Genomic DNA, 17,762 nt, shown 5'->3' on the forward strand with positions numbered 1-17,762 from the left:
GAATAGTGAATCTTTAAAGTTTTAAGAAGACAGTCCATTGGTAATAATATACAATCATTGGAATCAGTAACTCTGTAAGTCTTGCAATGGGAAGTTAGTCAGGTTAGTCTTCAAAAATAATTCCTCGAAAATAACCTCCACTGTACACAAGTCCCTGTAATGTGCAGCTGGTGTCCCCAGAGTAAATTGTCATGCCCTCCCCACAACCACCGGCCAAAGGAGATATGAAAATGGTTTGAGAGACAGCACTGTGAGTGCTGGATAGGTATTATGTATGTCAGGGGCCACCCCCATGACTAATACATGATGGTAAGATTGAAAATCGACATTCCCCTTAACTCTGCTTCCAGATGTGCACTTAAAGTAACCCCATCAGAGAAAGGGAAATGTAGGAAATGACCAATGCAATATAAAAAATATAGGAAGATAGAGGGAGACAGGCAAGAGATATCGAGATCGAGGTTTGAATAAAGGTGCTCAGATGTTTTTCCTCCATCTTTTATGGTTTAATTTCCTTGTTTCCCAGGTAACAGCAGGGAGGTGATTTGTCCTGATAAGGAAGACAAAGAAAGCTTCATTGGAGAGGATGAGAGAAGGAAGGAGAAGTCAATGAGAAGGAAATAATGGAAATGAGAAATGCATGTGAAATGGTGAGAAGTAAAGTGGGATACAAGCACAAGGAAGCGCAGCAGAGACTGAGTGGATGGTTTAATGGGGTGAGGTCAGGTAATCTGGGACACTTTTTGGTAGATTACAAAGAAAACCACATAAAATTCTAGAGCTGAGTTCAAGTGCTATTTTTATTACTTGTTAGGGATTTCTGCTATATTGTCAAAAATAATACTTTAGAAGCATTAGACCTTCAAACCGATCAAAAACCTCTACTTCACTCCGATGAAATGTTCAGGTGAAATGAAACGCCAGTAGTGAAATGAGAGTCACTGATAATGATCAAACAATTCAGCTTAATTGAATTACAGATGTATTTCATGTTTTATTTTAAGTTTTGTTTATGGTTACATTGATTTATCCATCCAGTCATTAATTAGTTAATCCATTCATCATTAATATAACCAAACTATTAATTAAAAAAGATTGTGAATTACCTTTTTTTTTTAAATCAGACAGTTTTTGTATCACCCTATTTGAAGACAACCTATGCGTTAACTTTCAACTATCTAAATCAATACCCTCCTAAACACACACTCTGCAAACATAGCCCGCATGATTCAGGATCCCATTTTCTTCACCACAACTCTTGTGGAACCATGCCCCACTATCTACACAGGAAATCCAGTCCTTTGTGGCCTTGGGGTCACTTTTGGCTCAATAAGATGTTTTTCTAGGATTTGCAGGGGTGTTCATTTGCTTGTTTTCAAGGGAACTGTTCTTTTGCTTTTATTTCAGGGTTTACGTGTATGTTTAAGTGTATGGTATTAATGTGCTCTTGGCTGGTGAGGTGGTAGGTGGGGGGTTTAGCCCATTTGCTGCTCCCTCTCTGTCTCTTTGGGGTTTGTGTGAGATCCATGTCCATTGTGCAGAAAGTTGGGCTGTCCTCAGCAGTGTTGTGCTTGAACATGCTTGTTTTTGGTGAACAGTGAACTGATGCTCATGCAACAGAAACTGGCGGTAATGCCCCAAAAAGCTATTTGCAAACCACTATAATTTAGTTTAGTTTTTTGATCTGAGAACTTGATTCTCATGTTCTCGAGGCCTCGCTGATCTCAGATTGTGTGATGTAAAGGACATTTGCAGCAAAAATACAGTAAGTTTGTGGTGATTGGCTGCTAATATTTTAAGAGCTCAAGATGTGAAAGCTTATTTGTCCCATTTTACCTGGCGTCCCAAATAACATGACTTCACCCTATAGTTGAAAATACAGAATCAGGTCAAGAATGAGAAGGCCTTATTGATGGTCCTATACTGTAGTGTCATTTAGATTTGTGCATTTTTAAGAAGAAAAGAAAACACAGTATGAGGGCAGCCTAATCTGTAAGACAAAGCAAGTTGACATTGTGTGTGTGTGTGTGTGTGTGTGTGTGTGTGTGTGTGTGTGTGTGTGTGTGTGTGTGTGAGAGAGTGTGAGAGTGAGAGTTTGCCCGCAAGGAAAAGATAAGAAGCTGCTGACAGACACAAATACAGCCTTATAAGAATGATGAGTTCAAACAAATAACATACCCTCTCTCTCATGACCTTCTCTCTCTCTTTTCTGATTGATCTGCCTTCCCCTATAGTCTTTCTCCCTCTCTCTGTATTTACTTATTTTTTTTAACCTTAATCTTGATTCTGCTCACTGTTGGTCTCGCTTTATGTTTCATATTCCACCTTTCTCATCTCCATGGGGACTTTGTCTCAGTATATTTTAAAAGTAGTCAGTGGTCAACTAATGGATGAATGGGTGGATAGATGGATGGATGAATGGATGGATGGACAAATAACTGGCTACTTGTCAGCCTGTATGTGACTGCCTGTATGAGGGAGACTGCTGCGTAATGATAACAGCACAGGAAGGGTTGCCACAGCAACCAGCGGGACAGGAAACAGCCTTGAAAGATAAAGAAAAGGGCTTCAATGAAAAGGCATGTAATATTTTCAGGGACAGTGGCCCCCTTTCGATATAATTTTATCATTGTAATCGTGATCTTTTAAACTAGCTAATGCTGCACAATGTCATATGGGAGTTAGAGTAATAAAGAGTGTCTGATTTGTAAGTGGGTTTTACATCAATGTCCATGTTGTAATTATGACTCTATTTTTATGAAATTCTCCATATATCCAACTTGAGGATTAATAATACAGAAGTACCTCAAAAAGTAAAGAATGTGGGTGCTTACTATCAGCTAGAGTTCTTAATTTAAAGTAATCAAACCCAAATGTAATAGATGTGGTACTGTATTGTCAGTGCATTGCTGTTAGACATGCTAGCAGTGTTGCTTTATGGGTGACAATGTCGGTCTTCCTGTCCACCACTTTGGTCCAGACTGAAATATCTCAACAACTATTGGAAGGGTTGCCATCATTTATTTTTTTTCAGACATTCATGTTTCCCAGAGGAGGAAGCTTTTCTAACATGGTGATTTCCTGAATTTTCACCTTACTGCCACTATCTGGTTGATATTTATGTTCTGTAGTCAAATTTATCAAAAACTGCAGGTTGGATTGTCATGCAATGTGGTACAGATATCATCTAAGTGCCCTAATAACTTTAGTGGTGCCTTTTCATCGAGTCATGATTTACGTCAAAATTTGTGTTTGTCCAGTAGTGGTTTTTGACCAATTTCCTTCAAATCCTTAAAAATGCAGCATGTTAACAGTGTAATTGTGAGCATTTTAGCCTGTTGATATCAGAACTTAGGTTAAAGCACTGTTGTGCCAAAGTACATCCCCCCCAAAGCTGCTAGCCTGGGTGTCCGGAAGTCTCTCCCACAGCAAACTATGTAATCATACAACCATCTTCAGTTACTGGTTCCAATGGCAATGCTGGCAAGTTGGAAAAAAATGAGAATCTGTCCCATCTCCAGTTGCTGCCAACAACTCGAATATTTCTCAGAAATTTCACATGGGTGTGGTGTGTTCTTCATGGTTGTTTTTTCAGTTTGGAAAAACAACGAAGTCAGTTAGATATTTATAAGCAGTTGTAGGAAAAGCAACGTAATCTAGATGTGTCAGAGAAATGGCCGCAAAAATTGGAAATTAATATAGAAAACAGACACAGATGTGGAGATATGTTGTTCTAAGTCAACTTAACTTTCAGTAATGTTAACTGGATGGATCAGTCATTTGCTACTGATCAGTTTAGGCAGAATAACCCTGCTCACAAACAGGAAAATAGCAACATGGGCACAAACTCGGACTGAATGACGAATTGAAAATAAGATCACTATTTGGTCTGATTTCTTTTCCCATGTGGCTCGACTGGTGCCGAGTCTCAAGATTGGAGCATTGTAAAGGTGCTGCTGCAAACAAGAGGTGAAAGACTGATCGGTAGACATTTGCCAGGTGCAATTATGTGACCTGCCCTGCGCTTAGTGCTGATACAGTGCTCTTGAAAGCATGTGTGGTTTCCATGGTGGCCTGTGTGCCCTGTTTGTTGTGTGAAAGAATGTATCTGAAAGCAGCAGAGCCATAACGACAATTTCACTGTCATTGGGCTTCATTCAAACTCTTCTTCTGGCTCTGTGTGCTTGTTTTCACACTTAGTCACATTCCTCTGTTTTTCCCTATATCTCTTTTTCAGTGTGAGGTATTCACTGAAACATAACACATTTCCTATTACACTCCATAGGTGATCAAACAAGCCATTGTTCCAAATCATATAAAAGCCATGTATAGTCAAAAGTCTCATTAAAAACATTTTTTGGTGGGAAAAAAAAAAAATCAAAGCACAGGAGGCAGTGATGCTAGAAATACTTTATTTATCAAAACCAACCAGCTGATATTTTTAATAAAACAACAGAGAAAACACAATAAATTATGTAAGGAAAGCATACAGTTTCATCATGAATATTTTTCTGAATACAGCAAAGGCAGGTTGACTTGTTTTTTTGTTTTTTTTTTTGTTTTTGTTGTTGTTTTTTTTGTTAAAACTAAAATCAACTTTTCTCAGACTTGAATATGACAGTAGAACCATTTAATCCTCTGAGAATCTGAAACTCCAGGCCAAAGTTTATTGAACATATGATAATCTGAAATGTCCTCAATGGTCTAATGTGTGGTTATAATGTTCTTAGATGAAGTGAATAGACCAAAAAAAAAAAAAAAAAAATCAAAGCAATTACACAAGCAGGTTTACATGTCTGACGTTGAAATACATGTGGTTCTATTGTGAAGAACTGCAAGATGAAACTAAGCAGTTACCCAGAAATGGAGGAATGTCACTTTGGAGCACACAACGGAATGTGCTTATAACGCCGGCAAACAGGCAGACACAGGATGCACACACCCCTCATATACATTTATAATGCATAAATTTGCAATATATCTCCTGTTGGCAGCAGATTTCATAAAAGACCTAAGATAGTTGTTGGAAGAGTAACTATACACTTTACAGCAAAGCATCTTAGAAAATGACACATTACGTAATCACCATCTGGCTCGTTAGCTACTGAAAATACAACACTGTGTAGTGTGCGTGCGTGCGTGCGTGCGTGCGTGCGTGCGTGTGTGTGTGTGTGCGTGTGTGTGTGTGTGTGCATGTCACCGAATAGTGTCTGGGATAAATTACTTGGAACTTGACTATCGCATAACCCAACACACTTTGTGATTATTTAGTGTTTTGTATCCCATACCTGCCAAACATCATCCATGACTTGCAGTACACGTACACATAAAAGCACACAGCTGATTGGGTTTCACTGTGACCGTGTAAATCATCTCAGTGTCCAGTTATTCTTTTTTGTCTCTTTTGAACAAAAGTAGTGTGTCAAACCCCATTTTTCTCTGCGTGTAGTATATGGGAGGTGATGATGGAGAGATGACAGATGAGACTATCTTTTATTTCTCACAGCTGGGTCGTGTGTATGGAAATGAAAAGCAGTTAGTTTGAATTCCTGGTCTATTGCTTTGATACTCTGGCTATCTACACATAGACACAACACACAGAGACACACACACACACACACACACACACACACACACACTCGCATGCACAGTCACATGCTGAGGATTCACATGCTTGTATCTGCTGCCAGCTCTCACAGACTGTTGGTAACCCTCCACCCCTTAAAACAAAGGGACCTCTTCCTGAGCGGTTACAGGCATACTGAGAGACACACACACACACAGTATCGGTGGTATTTTCAGCATTGACCAAGAGCTTTCCTCTATTTCCCACAGATCTGCTGCAGACATGCCGAGCAGAAGGTCAGATTGTGATATGTATGAGCATCTTCATGAGAGAGGGAAAAAAAAAAAAAAATGCTCACTAGAAAAGCAGCACATGCTGATTGAAACTGCTGAAGGACAGCAATCTTTTCTACGTTATATCTTCGAAAGTGGTTCCTCTCTCAGCTCTCATCCAGGAGTGCTGGTAATCTACGAATAGGCAGCTTGATTGTCCCTTTTCTGTCAGTCACCTCCTTTAAAAAAAAAAAAAAAACTTCCTCTCCATCCCTCTTCCTGAGTGTCTTTCCTCTGTTACGTGTTTAGGGTCCGAAGTTCAGGGTTTTATCCGCGTTAGCAGAATTCCGGTTAGCGGTTGGAATGCCAGGAATGTTCAGAAAAATGGGCAGAGCGGCAGAGCGCAGCGGCCTGATCTGACATCTCCTTTGATGTGTTAGCGAGTGAGTGATGAGGAGTGTGTGTGTTAGAGATGGAGTCACTGAGAGAGAAAGAAAAGGAGCGGGGAGCATATGGATTGAGGTACAGACAAAGGGAATCGTGAATATATTCAGACAGGGATGTGTGCAAAACAAAGGAGCCCTTCACTGAGAAATAGAGCACTGAAGAATTCAGCATAAATAACTACCGTTTTTGTAGGAGTGGAAGCCTAAAGTGAGCGTGTGTGAGTGTTAGTGAGCATTTCAGATCTGGAGGGTTGTGGCTAGCCTAATTTCACATCAAGATAAAGTGTTATTTTGGTTTACACTTCCTCCAACCCCTCTCCCTCCCTTCTGTCTCACACTCACTCATCTCAGCGTGCTGCTGGCAGAAGAGGAGCTAGAAGTTTCTAGAAACAGTCTTAATATAACAGAAAGAGACGCATAGACATACATGTGAAATAGCTGTTTACAAAGCAGTCTGACTCAATTCTATTTAAATTCTGTCAAGTTGACATCCATGGAACTCCCTTCATCAAAATGCAGTGTTTCCCACACATAGACTTGCCGGGCTGCTCAGGTATATTAACGGCTGCCCAAGTATATTTGGTGACCATTTTAGCACTAGCATTTTTGTTGTTCTTATTAAGCCATCCATGACAAGATAATCTCCCCTCGGTCTACCACGCCCGCCCACACCTGTATTTTAGCACGCCACAGTCTAATTTGTGTGTAAAACATTTTTACACTTCTCACAATAACATAAAAGATCTCTGCCGCAGTGTTTTGTGCCACTGTTTCATTGTGGAGCTGTGAGCCCCTCCTAGTGTGAGCGGGACCGCCTCCATGCCACAATCTAATTCTGTGGGAAAGGCTGCTACTGTAAAAGTAAGTTCAATAAAATGTTGGTGTTATGTGGTAATTTTGTCTTTTGTATTCCAAATGGTTTTCAGTATTTAATTTTTGGATGGAAAAACTTTGATTGAATTGAAAGCGAATTCCTATGGAGAAGGTCCACTGTTATTGTAACACGCCGTGGTTCACAAGTAATGTGTAAATTTGGTCGTAATGGTTAAGATTTAACTCCAAGTTGCAGGGAAGTTGAATAACCAATATGTTTGGCCGGAAATATGTTGGTTTAAGTTTGGCCTGTGTACAGAGGAAAGTAGATGGTTTACTTGCAAGAAAAAAATGTCATTGTGTGTGAATGAGCTGCGGTTTGTCAGTCAGATTGTTGCTTTTTTCTTTGCTGCATGTGTCTGCGTTGCTGTTATTATATGAAGTCTTTTGCAAAATAGATAAAAAAAAACTTGTTCAACAGTTCAAGATGCATGTGCCAGTCTTGAGAGCCTCAGCGAGGGGGCTGGGAAGGACATGCACACTCACACGTTTCATGGTGTGTGAGGAAGATCTCGTCTATGACCCAGCGCACCTGCGGCCTCCGATGGCGTTGATGCAGAGTGACCTCTGGGGCGTACTTCAGCACCTAAAGAGACAGAGTTAAGACAAAATAGATGAAGAGATAGAAGCACACAATTTTGCTCTCTGACTTTGCTAGTAGGTGTTAGTAGTCATGATACCAATAAACGCTCTTTGAATGTAAAAGAGTACAAGACATGCGGAATGCAGAGAAGATAACACGTATAATGTTAAGTCTTTTTAAAGGATATCATTCATGACAAAACACTGCTGGAGTTCAGCCGAAAAGAGAAACATTGAAGCAATTTGGGGAAGTCAAAATATAGATTAGATAGTTAATGCAAGGTTTCTAAGAAAGTAGTAGTGTAGAGAGTGACTCTGGAACCCATGAGAAAACAATTACGTGTCCACTCTTCCCCTTATTAATCATAACTGAGTACACAGGAATCCCTGTATGATTTTAAAATGAATTCATTTATCATCTCTTATTTGTTTTCAAGGTAACTGAGAGCTGGAGCCCTTCCCAGAAAAGATATATCCAGATATATACATATCCAAGTAGCCAAAGGAGTCACTACAAGTCTGAAAGAGTGCTATAGAATGGATTTCATTGTTAAATTTTGTCAACATTTGACTTTTATTACTGACTTTGCTGCAGATCGCCACATTGTTCTCAGGTGCCACTTCTGATGTGAGAACAGAGAGGAAGTACAAATTGTTCCACAACTGATGCACTGAGTTTTGTTCTCCAAAGCCCATGATTTATGTCAGGACTTCCCAGCACTGAAACAATGGTCTTGAGTAATAATGTGTTCCTTTAGAAGCTAAGTCACCGAAGGAAAGAGTTACAGGTCTATGACTGCCTGCAAGGAGAGAAACAAGAAAACAGAACCACACATGCAGGCAGTTGTATGCATGTGGAGGATGTACAGACACAGACGAACTGTTTTCATGCTCTCATACACAGTGATTTACATACACACTCAGATACACATAGCACAATTACAGCCCAAATCCCACTTTTGTCTAAATTCCTGTTGTATGATTTTTAACAGAGAGGGACAGAGAGAGAGAGAGGGAGAGAGCCCTATGGACCATGTTTCAATAATGAAGCTATACAAGAACAAAGACACAAAGAGATGGAGGGAAGAGAGAAAAAAGAATGAATGACGGGCTTAAAGAACAAGAATGGTGCATTGCAAAGGGATAAATTGAAAATGGGAATTGGGAAGAATGAAAAGATGATGGAAGCCCAGAGAGAGAAGGAGTGGTAGAATATTAACAATGCATTGAGAGAGCGATGGAGAGATTGAGAAGAGAAAGACAGGGCCAGCATAGAAACAAATGGAGGAGAGAAACAGGGAGAAAGTGTGAGGCTGCTGGTGCATTGCTGCTTCATTGTTGATGCAGCGCCTGCCTCTGCACGCCCAATTTCTCACTGCTTCTCCCTCCCTCACTCCGCAGCTACACCACTCACTTAGTCTCACACCATCTTTTTAGCCCCTTTCACGTATGCACCTAAAATGTGCTGGAAAGTTTGCATGTTAGACTCATGTATGAATTAGCCCCTTCCTCACTGTTCTGTAACACCTCCCGCACAGCTCAAGTCTAAATGAAATGCCTTTGCATTAATGGAAAGGCCGCAGTATGCACATGCCTTTTTAAAAGCACTAAATGTATTAAAAGCAATATATCTGTCATTTAACTACATTTCTTTTGCACAAGGAGATAAAATCAGCGTGATGTGTAAAACAATATAATGATTGAGTGAGTTTAAAGTTTTAAAGGAGATTTTTCTTTTTTCAGATCAATTTATTAAATGGTATGTTAGTTACATTTTTTCCTTCTCATGGTGATCAAGAGAAAAAGCCTTGAAAAACCACAATAATCATCAGGCATCAGTCTCCCTAATGCTACCAGTATGAATATCCAGCAAATGCTTTACATACAGAATGTGAGTAAATAGGAGTTTTGCAAGGTCACAACCTGACCTTGTGTCATCTTTTACCTATGCTTTGGCACGATCTAATTGTATAAAATTTGCAGCAGAATGCTTTGTCTAGTAAATGATAAAGTAATTGATGATGATGGTTTTTGGAAGTCTGAGCAAAAGAAAGAAACGAAGAATATTTGGCTTCACCGGCCACTGGCTAGTGCTACATCTGAACGTCAGTGAATGACTGACTGAGTGATGAAGTTACACCATTGGTCGACCAAGTGTTGGACTTTTCCCATTGGCCATTGGTCTTTCAAAATGATGGGTTAAAATTTTTCACCAGTCACACCCTCTACCACATCTATGGTATACCTAGTTTTGTTGAACCGTGTATATAAGTGTGTCTTTGTGTCATAAGATCTACCTCATGTAGTTTGAGCGACGTCTTGGAGGCCTGACAGGTGCAGCCATTGTTCCAGTTATTTGTTCCACAGCCACAGTTGCCTCCACAGCGTTTCACCAGCAGACATCGAGGGAAGAAGACGGCGTTGGTGGCCTTCAGCTCCTCGCGCAGGTTTACAGAATAGTTGCGTGGGGTACAGCTGTATCGCTTGACGTCATCATAGAGGCGGTTCAGATCAACTGGACAGTGCGAGAGAAACAGAGAGAAAATGACTCATTTAGATCAGTTTTTGTTCTATTTATGTTCTGTATTCTTTTGGGTGTTTTTGCATTACAATTAACAGAGTTCATTTTGCAAGGCTACTTTGTATTTGGCCTGTACTGTGATCTTCTCTTACTGTTGGCCTTTTCTTTCTGTATCTGTGTTTGTTATCATGGCAACTTCATCTGCTGCTGGTGGTAACATGAAATACATCACTTCCTCGTGAGCTGGTTGTTGGAGAAGTTGCGATTGTGTTATACAGTAAACAAAAACAAAAAAAAATTATTTTTATATTTTTCTGTGGTTGGTTTTACACTGGCCTAAAATATAATGGTGTGCGGAAGGGTGAGAGAGACAAAACGCCATTTTGATTTGTACAGTTATGGCTTCGTCTGTCACTTCATGTAATCATAAATAGAAATATGTGGCATATAGGAGACAGAGATGAGAGAATGAAACAGAAGATGGGAGGTTAATAAGGCAAAGTGGCTGTGATTCACTCTAAAAATATGCTCGGTATTGACTGAATGAAAATGGTTGCGAGGTGGAGAGAGACCATTAGTTGTGAGAACAATTGCAACGGCAACTGACTATAGATGAACAGGTGGAGATATGAGTGGCAGAAAGAGAGATAAAGATGCAGAAAGGGATAACACAAAGGCCAGAGGCAGAAGCAGGGGTCATTGATTGATTGTGGATTGGATGTATTGACTGCAGTCTTTCTTCATGTCATCACTTTGGAGAAAAATCTCCTTGGTTGTGCACATCGGACCTTTGTTCACTGCTTTGCGATGGTTCAAAACTCATTTCAGGAGAGTCAAAGGGATTATGAGACAAGCTGATGGTAAATAAGGGACTAAAGCACTGGTTCAAAGGGGAAAAACCAGGAGCTCCAGAAACAGGAGCTTGATTAAAATCCATCTGTGTTTCTGTATGTCTCACTAGTATTGGCATTAGAGACCACTGACTGAATGACATACTGTATATGCACATGGTTGCCCAGCACAAGGAGAGCCTGAGGTCACACTGTAGCAGGTAAGCATTTATTTTGAGGCTGCTGAGTGGTGGTAAGGCAAAGATAGATTTGTAATGTGCTTAAGGAAAGAACCATAACAATCATGTACAGCGTTGGTATGGATTTTCTAGGATGATGATGATAAGCATAAGTGCCAAATGAAAGAGTGAAGGAGACAGAGAATGTGTTTTCTGTGAAATATAGATAGAGCACTTTATATTTTACATACTCATACCACTGGTGGTTTGGAGGACGGAGGAGACTGACAGTTTAAAAAAAAAAGAAGAAAAGAGATGAGAGGAAGAATATAAAGGATGGCAAAAGAAGAGTACAAATCAATGGCAGATTGATTGGTCGTTGAAATCGTCAGCAGGATAATAATCACCGCATTGTCCATACCAAGCAGGGTGATTTCTCTTGGCCATTGGAACTTTGATTTTGCTTTGCTGTACAGTAATATACACTACTCAGTCACTCTACTTTACAACTGGGTAAAATATTTAACACTTTACTTCAAAGAGAGGCAAAAAACTCAATGGAATGACTTGATATAATTTGTGTAGACCAGTTTAATTTGTTGGTAGAAAAGAAAACCAGAAAAGGTTATTCATTTCAACACTAGTTCTATGAGCACGGTTGGAGTACTGTCGAGTTTTTAAGAAGTCTTGTAATGTTGTTGCCTCAGTCTATCCACCACAGTTGGCTTTAACTACTGGTAGTCACATTGATGCATTATTTACTTAAGCCTTTGAAGACAGTGAGACACAATTTCAACTTATAAGAAGCACATGAACTATTTCGAGTAATCTGCACTCCAGTTTGATTTATTTATTACATTAATATAAAGAGGTGTAAAAGGTTAAGGACAGCCCCCTAATTGGCTCCTAAAGTTTGCAGGGGACATCCTCGAGCACCATGGGGGAACCCACTGGACTATAGACTGATGCTTCACTACCTGCCGGAACCACTTTAGGAAAGGGTGACTGAACAGCCCCTCTGCAAAAACAACATGACAGGAAAAAATTGCTGATGAGTTCACCTTTATGGAAGAATGCAACTGACCCCTGTCCAAAAGAAAGTAGGGGAGAAAGCACTAAACTGATCAAACAGCAGTTGGTCAAGCTTCTAAACCCTGTAACCCTGTTTTTGGCAGTGATGGAGAAGTGAGCCTGTACATAGGGAATACTCTGCACCACAGAGGGGGACAACGGCATCGTCACCAGTCTGTAGCCATTCAGGGTCCAAAACAGAAGTGGTTGAAATTGCAAATGGCTTAATGTACGGTTGCAACATCACAGCAGCAGCATAATGTCTTTGGTAGATCATGGATCCATTCTTGTCAGAACTGATATTTGCACTCCATTACAACAGTGTAGCTTGGTGCGGTGGGTTGCATTGGTTTGCTTTTGAGCTTTGCTGCAACAACATAACAATAAAGATCAGTCATACAATAGAAACCTAGAAATCCATGCCTAGAAATCACATGTACATTGTATCAGTATAATGATGACAAATCTGATTTTTGTGTGTGTGTGTGTGGGTGGGGGGTGGGGGGGGTCCAGGGAAACCTAATGGCATTGATAATCAATAAGCAATTGTTCACAAAAGGAAATCTTTGCAGTGGGGGATTCCATTCATGGCACAAATCATGTTGGAAGCCCAATGAACAATGAACAACAATGAAGAGGGGGGAAAGAGCAGGGGAATATGATCATTTGCTTTGGCAATACATAGCGAAAGATGAAGGTAGAAGGTGCTCCATCCATACTGACAATGCTGAGTGTGGTTCCATTGTGGTGGAATTGCCCACATATTTACACAATGTGTTTTCTATTTCATGGCAAAATGACATGAAAATAAGATGAAATATAATAAGAATTTAATTTAAAAAAAAGGGAGCAAATGAAAGCTAGTGTATGAACATTTGTATGTGAATATATCTTACAGGCAGTTGTGTGTCCAGTAGGCTAAAGGAAAAGTGGATTATGAAAACATTTGTGAGAGAATTCACAGGTTAAATGAGGAAAAGTGATTGTATGCGTCACATTTCAAAAATGAAAAAACAAGGAGGTAATAGAGAATTTGTTGATGTTTATTTTGGACGAGTGGAGATGGCAATTGGGTGATAATCAGTTTACACCAATGCTCAGCTGAATATATTTGGGAAACTGAAAATGATGAGATTTTGCTAGAGGTTCACTTATTGTATTCAGTTTCTTCATGTTTACATCATTTAAATTTTAAGTTTTTAGAGATAGATAGATAGAAAAAATGTATCTTGTGCTAAACTGTCTTGTGTTAAACTATATACATATGCAGCAGTTTGTTCATTATTTACATGAGAAGATGTAGGATTTTTAGCTATTCCCCACTGACACAGTAATAACTACCTAACTAACTCACTAGTCTGAGGTGTAACATCATAGAGGTCGTATAAAGTATTAAGAATCCATTTTATCATCTAGTACTACAGCATAAGCTCAGCATTCTGCTACACTAAATGTACCATTGCTGACAGCCTAATGATAGAAGTCTTTTTTTCCCTGCATCTCTCTTGTTATGAAAAAGCACAGGTTCCAGAAAACCCGTCATTTCTATTTTTGAGATTTTACTGAGGAGCACAATACCTGATTTTTCAGCAAGTGGTGGTTTTATAGTTTATGACAGAATTGTGACGATGTCAAGAGTCATGACAGGTCTCTCTAATGTTTGTTTACACCTCCCAAGGTGATGCAAAATGTAAAAGATGTAGTACAGAAGCACACTGAGTCACCTGCTACTGTACTGGCTCTGGTGGGCACCTACAATGCTGTCTCTTAACATTAAAATGCAGAGCAAAAACAGGTAGGTGTATTTGTGTGAATGTTTTTGTGTGAAGATGAAGGCACTTGTCATGTGTTGGTGTTTATGCTTTGAGTGTGCAGGCGTGTATATGCTGTATACGAGTGCGTGTCTGTACTTTCAGTGCCAAGCCTGTGTCTGTTTAAGGGGAATAAGTGCAATCTCAGAGGAGCACTGGTGTGGAACTCTGTCAGGGAGTGTGGGAGTGAAAAAGACAGAAAGACTGAGAGCAAGCAAGACTATGAGAATGACTGTCACTCTCATGGCCAGCAAGATGAAAAAAAAGTATAGTGTGTGTGTGTGAAGATTATACAATATATTCTGCTCTAAAGTTCTGTGCTTAGTATATGCTTCGTTGTCAAAGTATTATTATGATTTTATTTTAAGATATGTATGGGTGAGTCTGTCTGTGTGTGAGTTTCTTGGACTCAGAAGTGTCCCAATTAATATTAAGATCAGACTTACTGTCCTTCATGGGAACAAAGGTGTGTGTGTGTGTGTGTGTGTGTGTGTGTGTGTGTGTGTGTGTGTGTGTGTGTGTCTCTTAATGAAAACAAAGCTGAGCTGCTGACTGTGGCAGATTTCTGCTCCGCTGCACAGGTTGAATTTCCAATTAGAGAGGGCTACACTGGTACAGTGTATCAAAGATCTGCAGCACCTTTGCACCTTGCTGTAGTGCTGCAACATCCACAAACTCCCCGTATATGGAGCTGCGTCATGCCAGCCGAGCACACACATGCACTGATAAATAGAGATAGATTTGCTGTCAAGAGCAAATATTTACTAAGGAACAGGAGAGCCCTCGGGTAGAAAGACCGAGAGAGAGCAGGAGAGAGATATGGAGGCACAGGTGAGAGAGATTGGATCAAAAGTACTCAAGTCTGTTGCAAGCTTGAATACGCGCACACATCCCTGAGCACATTCTCCGCATGAATGATGTTTGTTTGTGTGTGTGTGTGTGTGTGTAATAAGTCTATGCGTGCCATATTTTCATATCTGCTCTTAGACATCCGCTCTAGCTGTACATCCTAGGGACAAAATCTATTGCCTCAGTGACTGCGGGTCGTTGGCTCTGACTTCACAGTAAAGAATTGCCTTGAACTGCTGGTCCTGTCTCACCTTAAATCTGTCAGTGACTCACTATTAGACCCCCGAGAGGGCAAACTGCTCATTTGATGATGCAACAACTTAGTCAGGCCCTGCTGTTGCATCATAATATGAGCAGGGACAACTTTTTTCCCATAATAATCTTCCTTTACTCTCCACACAGGAGAGGAAAGTGCACATATGTTTTTTCTATCTTTATATACTCCTTCCAACATGGCAAATTAAATTGTAGAGATACCTTCAACCACTAGACAACCTAATACTAGCCCTCTATCTTACTTGGCTCAGACTGTGGAGAATGTGGTTTCAATTGAATATGCAACACTTAATTAGTGGAGTTTCATTGGCTGTCACCTGTGCTATAATTGATTATAAGACAGCAATGGGGCTCCATCACACTCATTACAGCCCTGACTAATAATTTTCTTCAAATTACTGAGCCATAGACTTTCTACTCTGCAGTGCTGTACCGCTGAGTTTTATGTATAGCCCAATATGTGAAAATGGGCCTCCTGCTGGGTAGGTCTTTTTTGGTCAGCACAAGGCTGCACGCTCTCCCCTCCCCTGTATTACACCAGCAACCATTGACTGCACCAGTCTGCAGCGAAATACTGTGAATGCAGCAGAGTTGTTGAGGATCATAATGTGCAGCACAATAAAACAGGATGAGAACATCATTGCTCTGATCTTCCTGCATTAACTGTGCCAACGCAACATGTCACGAAAGGGTCTATACTTAAATAAAATTTCAAGATCCCATGCTTATTTTTTTCATTCATTCATTAGCCATTCATTATCCCCGCGGGGGTCACCACTCTGACACAGCGCTGACATATAGAGACAAACAACCATTCATGCCCATATTCAAACCTATGGACAATTTAGAGTTGCCAGTTAACCTAACCTCCATGTCTTTGGACTGGGGGGGTGGGGGGGTGGAGTACCCGGAGGAAAACCGCGCCGGCACGAGGAGAACATGCACACTCCACACAGTAAGGCAGCAGTCTTTCTGTGTGGAGTGTGCATGTGTTTCTGTGTTCAAACCCAGGACCTTCTTGCTGTGAGGAGACAGTGCTGACTACTGCTGCCTATATTTTGAAACATAGAAATAGTAAATATTTCAGTGAAATGTATCTTTATACATTCAAGTAAAAAAACATTATTGGACATTATTTCCACATTGTTTAACATCACTGTATAAAAAATTCTTATTAAATAATTATCTGTGTGATCCAAATTATCCTTATACTAAGAGAAAAATTATAACCAAAGATGGTATTATACTTGCTGCACAATTTTCTCCCTATAATTATGGCTGATATAAAATATTTTGTATCTCTTTGAGATATTCACAGGAAATAAAAGCAACAATTTGCATTATTTTTTTATGAATATAGTTTTAAATAACTCTATTTTACATGAAAAGATTGTTAATACTCCTGAACTACAGTACTGATCAATCAGCTGTCAACTATAGCTCAACCAAGCTTTTAGACACTGTAGCCTATTGTTTTAGTTTTGGCACATAGCTTGCTTTTGCATACTGTACAAACAGCCACAGAAGTCTGGTTTTCATATGCATTTCTTGCTACTTGGACAGCAACTTGTGGGGCTAATTCTTTACATTTGTGACTATTTTAAATCTGTCACTTTTTGATTATTTTTTTATTTATAGTTTGATAGCATCCAATGAATAGTAAATAGTGTCTGCTTCATTATTTCTACTTATTTCAGTTGTGCATTGTAAAATTGTGTTGAAATGTGTCAGCACGTACCATTTATTAGAACCAAATGAAAGAGATTGTCATACTAAAAACACAGTCATGCAAGGACATATATGTTTGCATTAGTGCTGTGCCAGCCTGTCACTGTGAGACAATAATAGATGTGTTTAAGATATAAAGTATATCTTACCTTTATTATGTCTGCTTGCCAGATGATAGGCCCTGGATCTATAATGTATGTGTGTTTGAGTATAGATGCTGTCCAGGTCCTGTCTCCAAGTGTCTGGGTTCAGGGATCTGAGAAGCTGCTCTATAGTGTCAAAGGCAGCTATGGTCCGGTCCAGATCCTCCAAGGAGAAAGGAACCTCTGTGACCGCGACCGGCATCTGCCCTACAACACCGTCCTGGAAAGAGCGAAGGTCACAAGATAAAAACAAAACGATTAATTCTATTATTATTTTAAGATTATTTTAACATCTACAAATGCTCATTTATAGCATTATTACCTAGAGCACGTTAGGGAAATCACATGTAACCATGTGCCAAAATTTCGTTGGAAATCTGTGATCACTTTATTATGTCTTCCACCATTGTTATGTAGCACAGAAAGATAAGATAATCCCATTTACCCTTGTTAACACCCAGTGGACAGATCTGGTAGTGAATCAGGTGGATATACTGAATTCTTTTCATCAGGTTAGTGTATGAAATGTGGAAGCAATAAAATGTGAATGGCTACTTCTGCAGAAGAAAAATCATTTTTCTGAAATTGGTGAAAACCTTGACAAATGTTCCTGGA

General features: G+C 39.8%; 1 protein-coding gene across 2 annotated transcripts in view; it reads right to left on the bottom strand.

Moving 5' to 3' along the window:
- Nucleotides 1-4,398: 4,398 nt before the first annotated feature.
- Nucleotides 4,399-17,762, bottom strand: part of pdgfd (platelet derived growth factor d) — a 52,655-nt gene continuing 39,291 nt past the window's right edge. For both annotated transcript variants that reach the window (XM_056374346.1, XM_056374348.1), the window contains exons 5-7: nt 17,154-17,367; nt 10,037-10,254; nt 4,399-7,743 (exon numbers count right to left, since the gene is read on the bottom strand). In XM_056374346.1, the coding sequence (XP_056230321.1) occupies nt 7,609-7,743; nt 10,037-10,254; nt 17,154-17,367 (567 nt within the window). In that variant the 3' untranslated portion in view covers nt 4,399-7,608. The remainder of the gene's footprint in view (nt 7,744-10,036; nt 10,255-17,153; nt 17,368-17,762) is intronic.

The sequence above is a fragment of the Seriola aureovittata genome, chromosome 4 (genome assembly GCF_021018895.1).
Source record: "Seriola aureovittata isolate HTS-2021-v1 ecotype China chromosome 4, ASM2101889v1, whole genome shotgun sequence".
Taxonomy (NCBI): Eukaryota; Metazoa; Chordata; class Actinopteri; order Carangiformes; family Carangidae; genus Seriola; species Seriola aureovittata.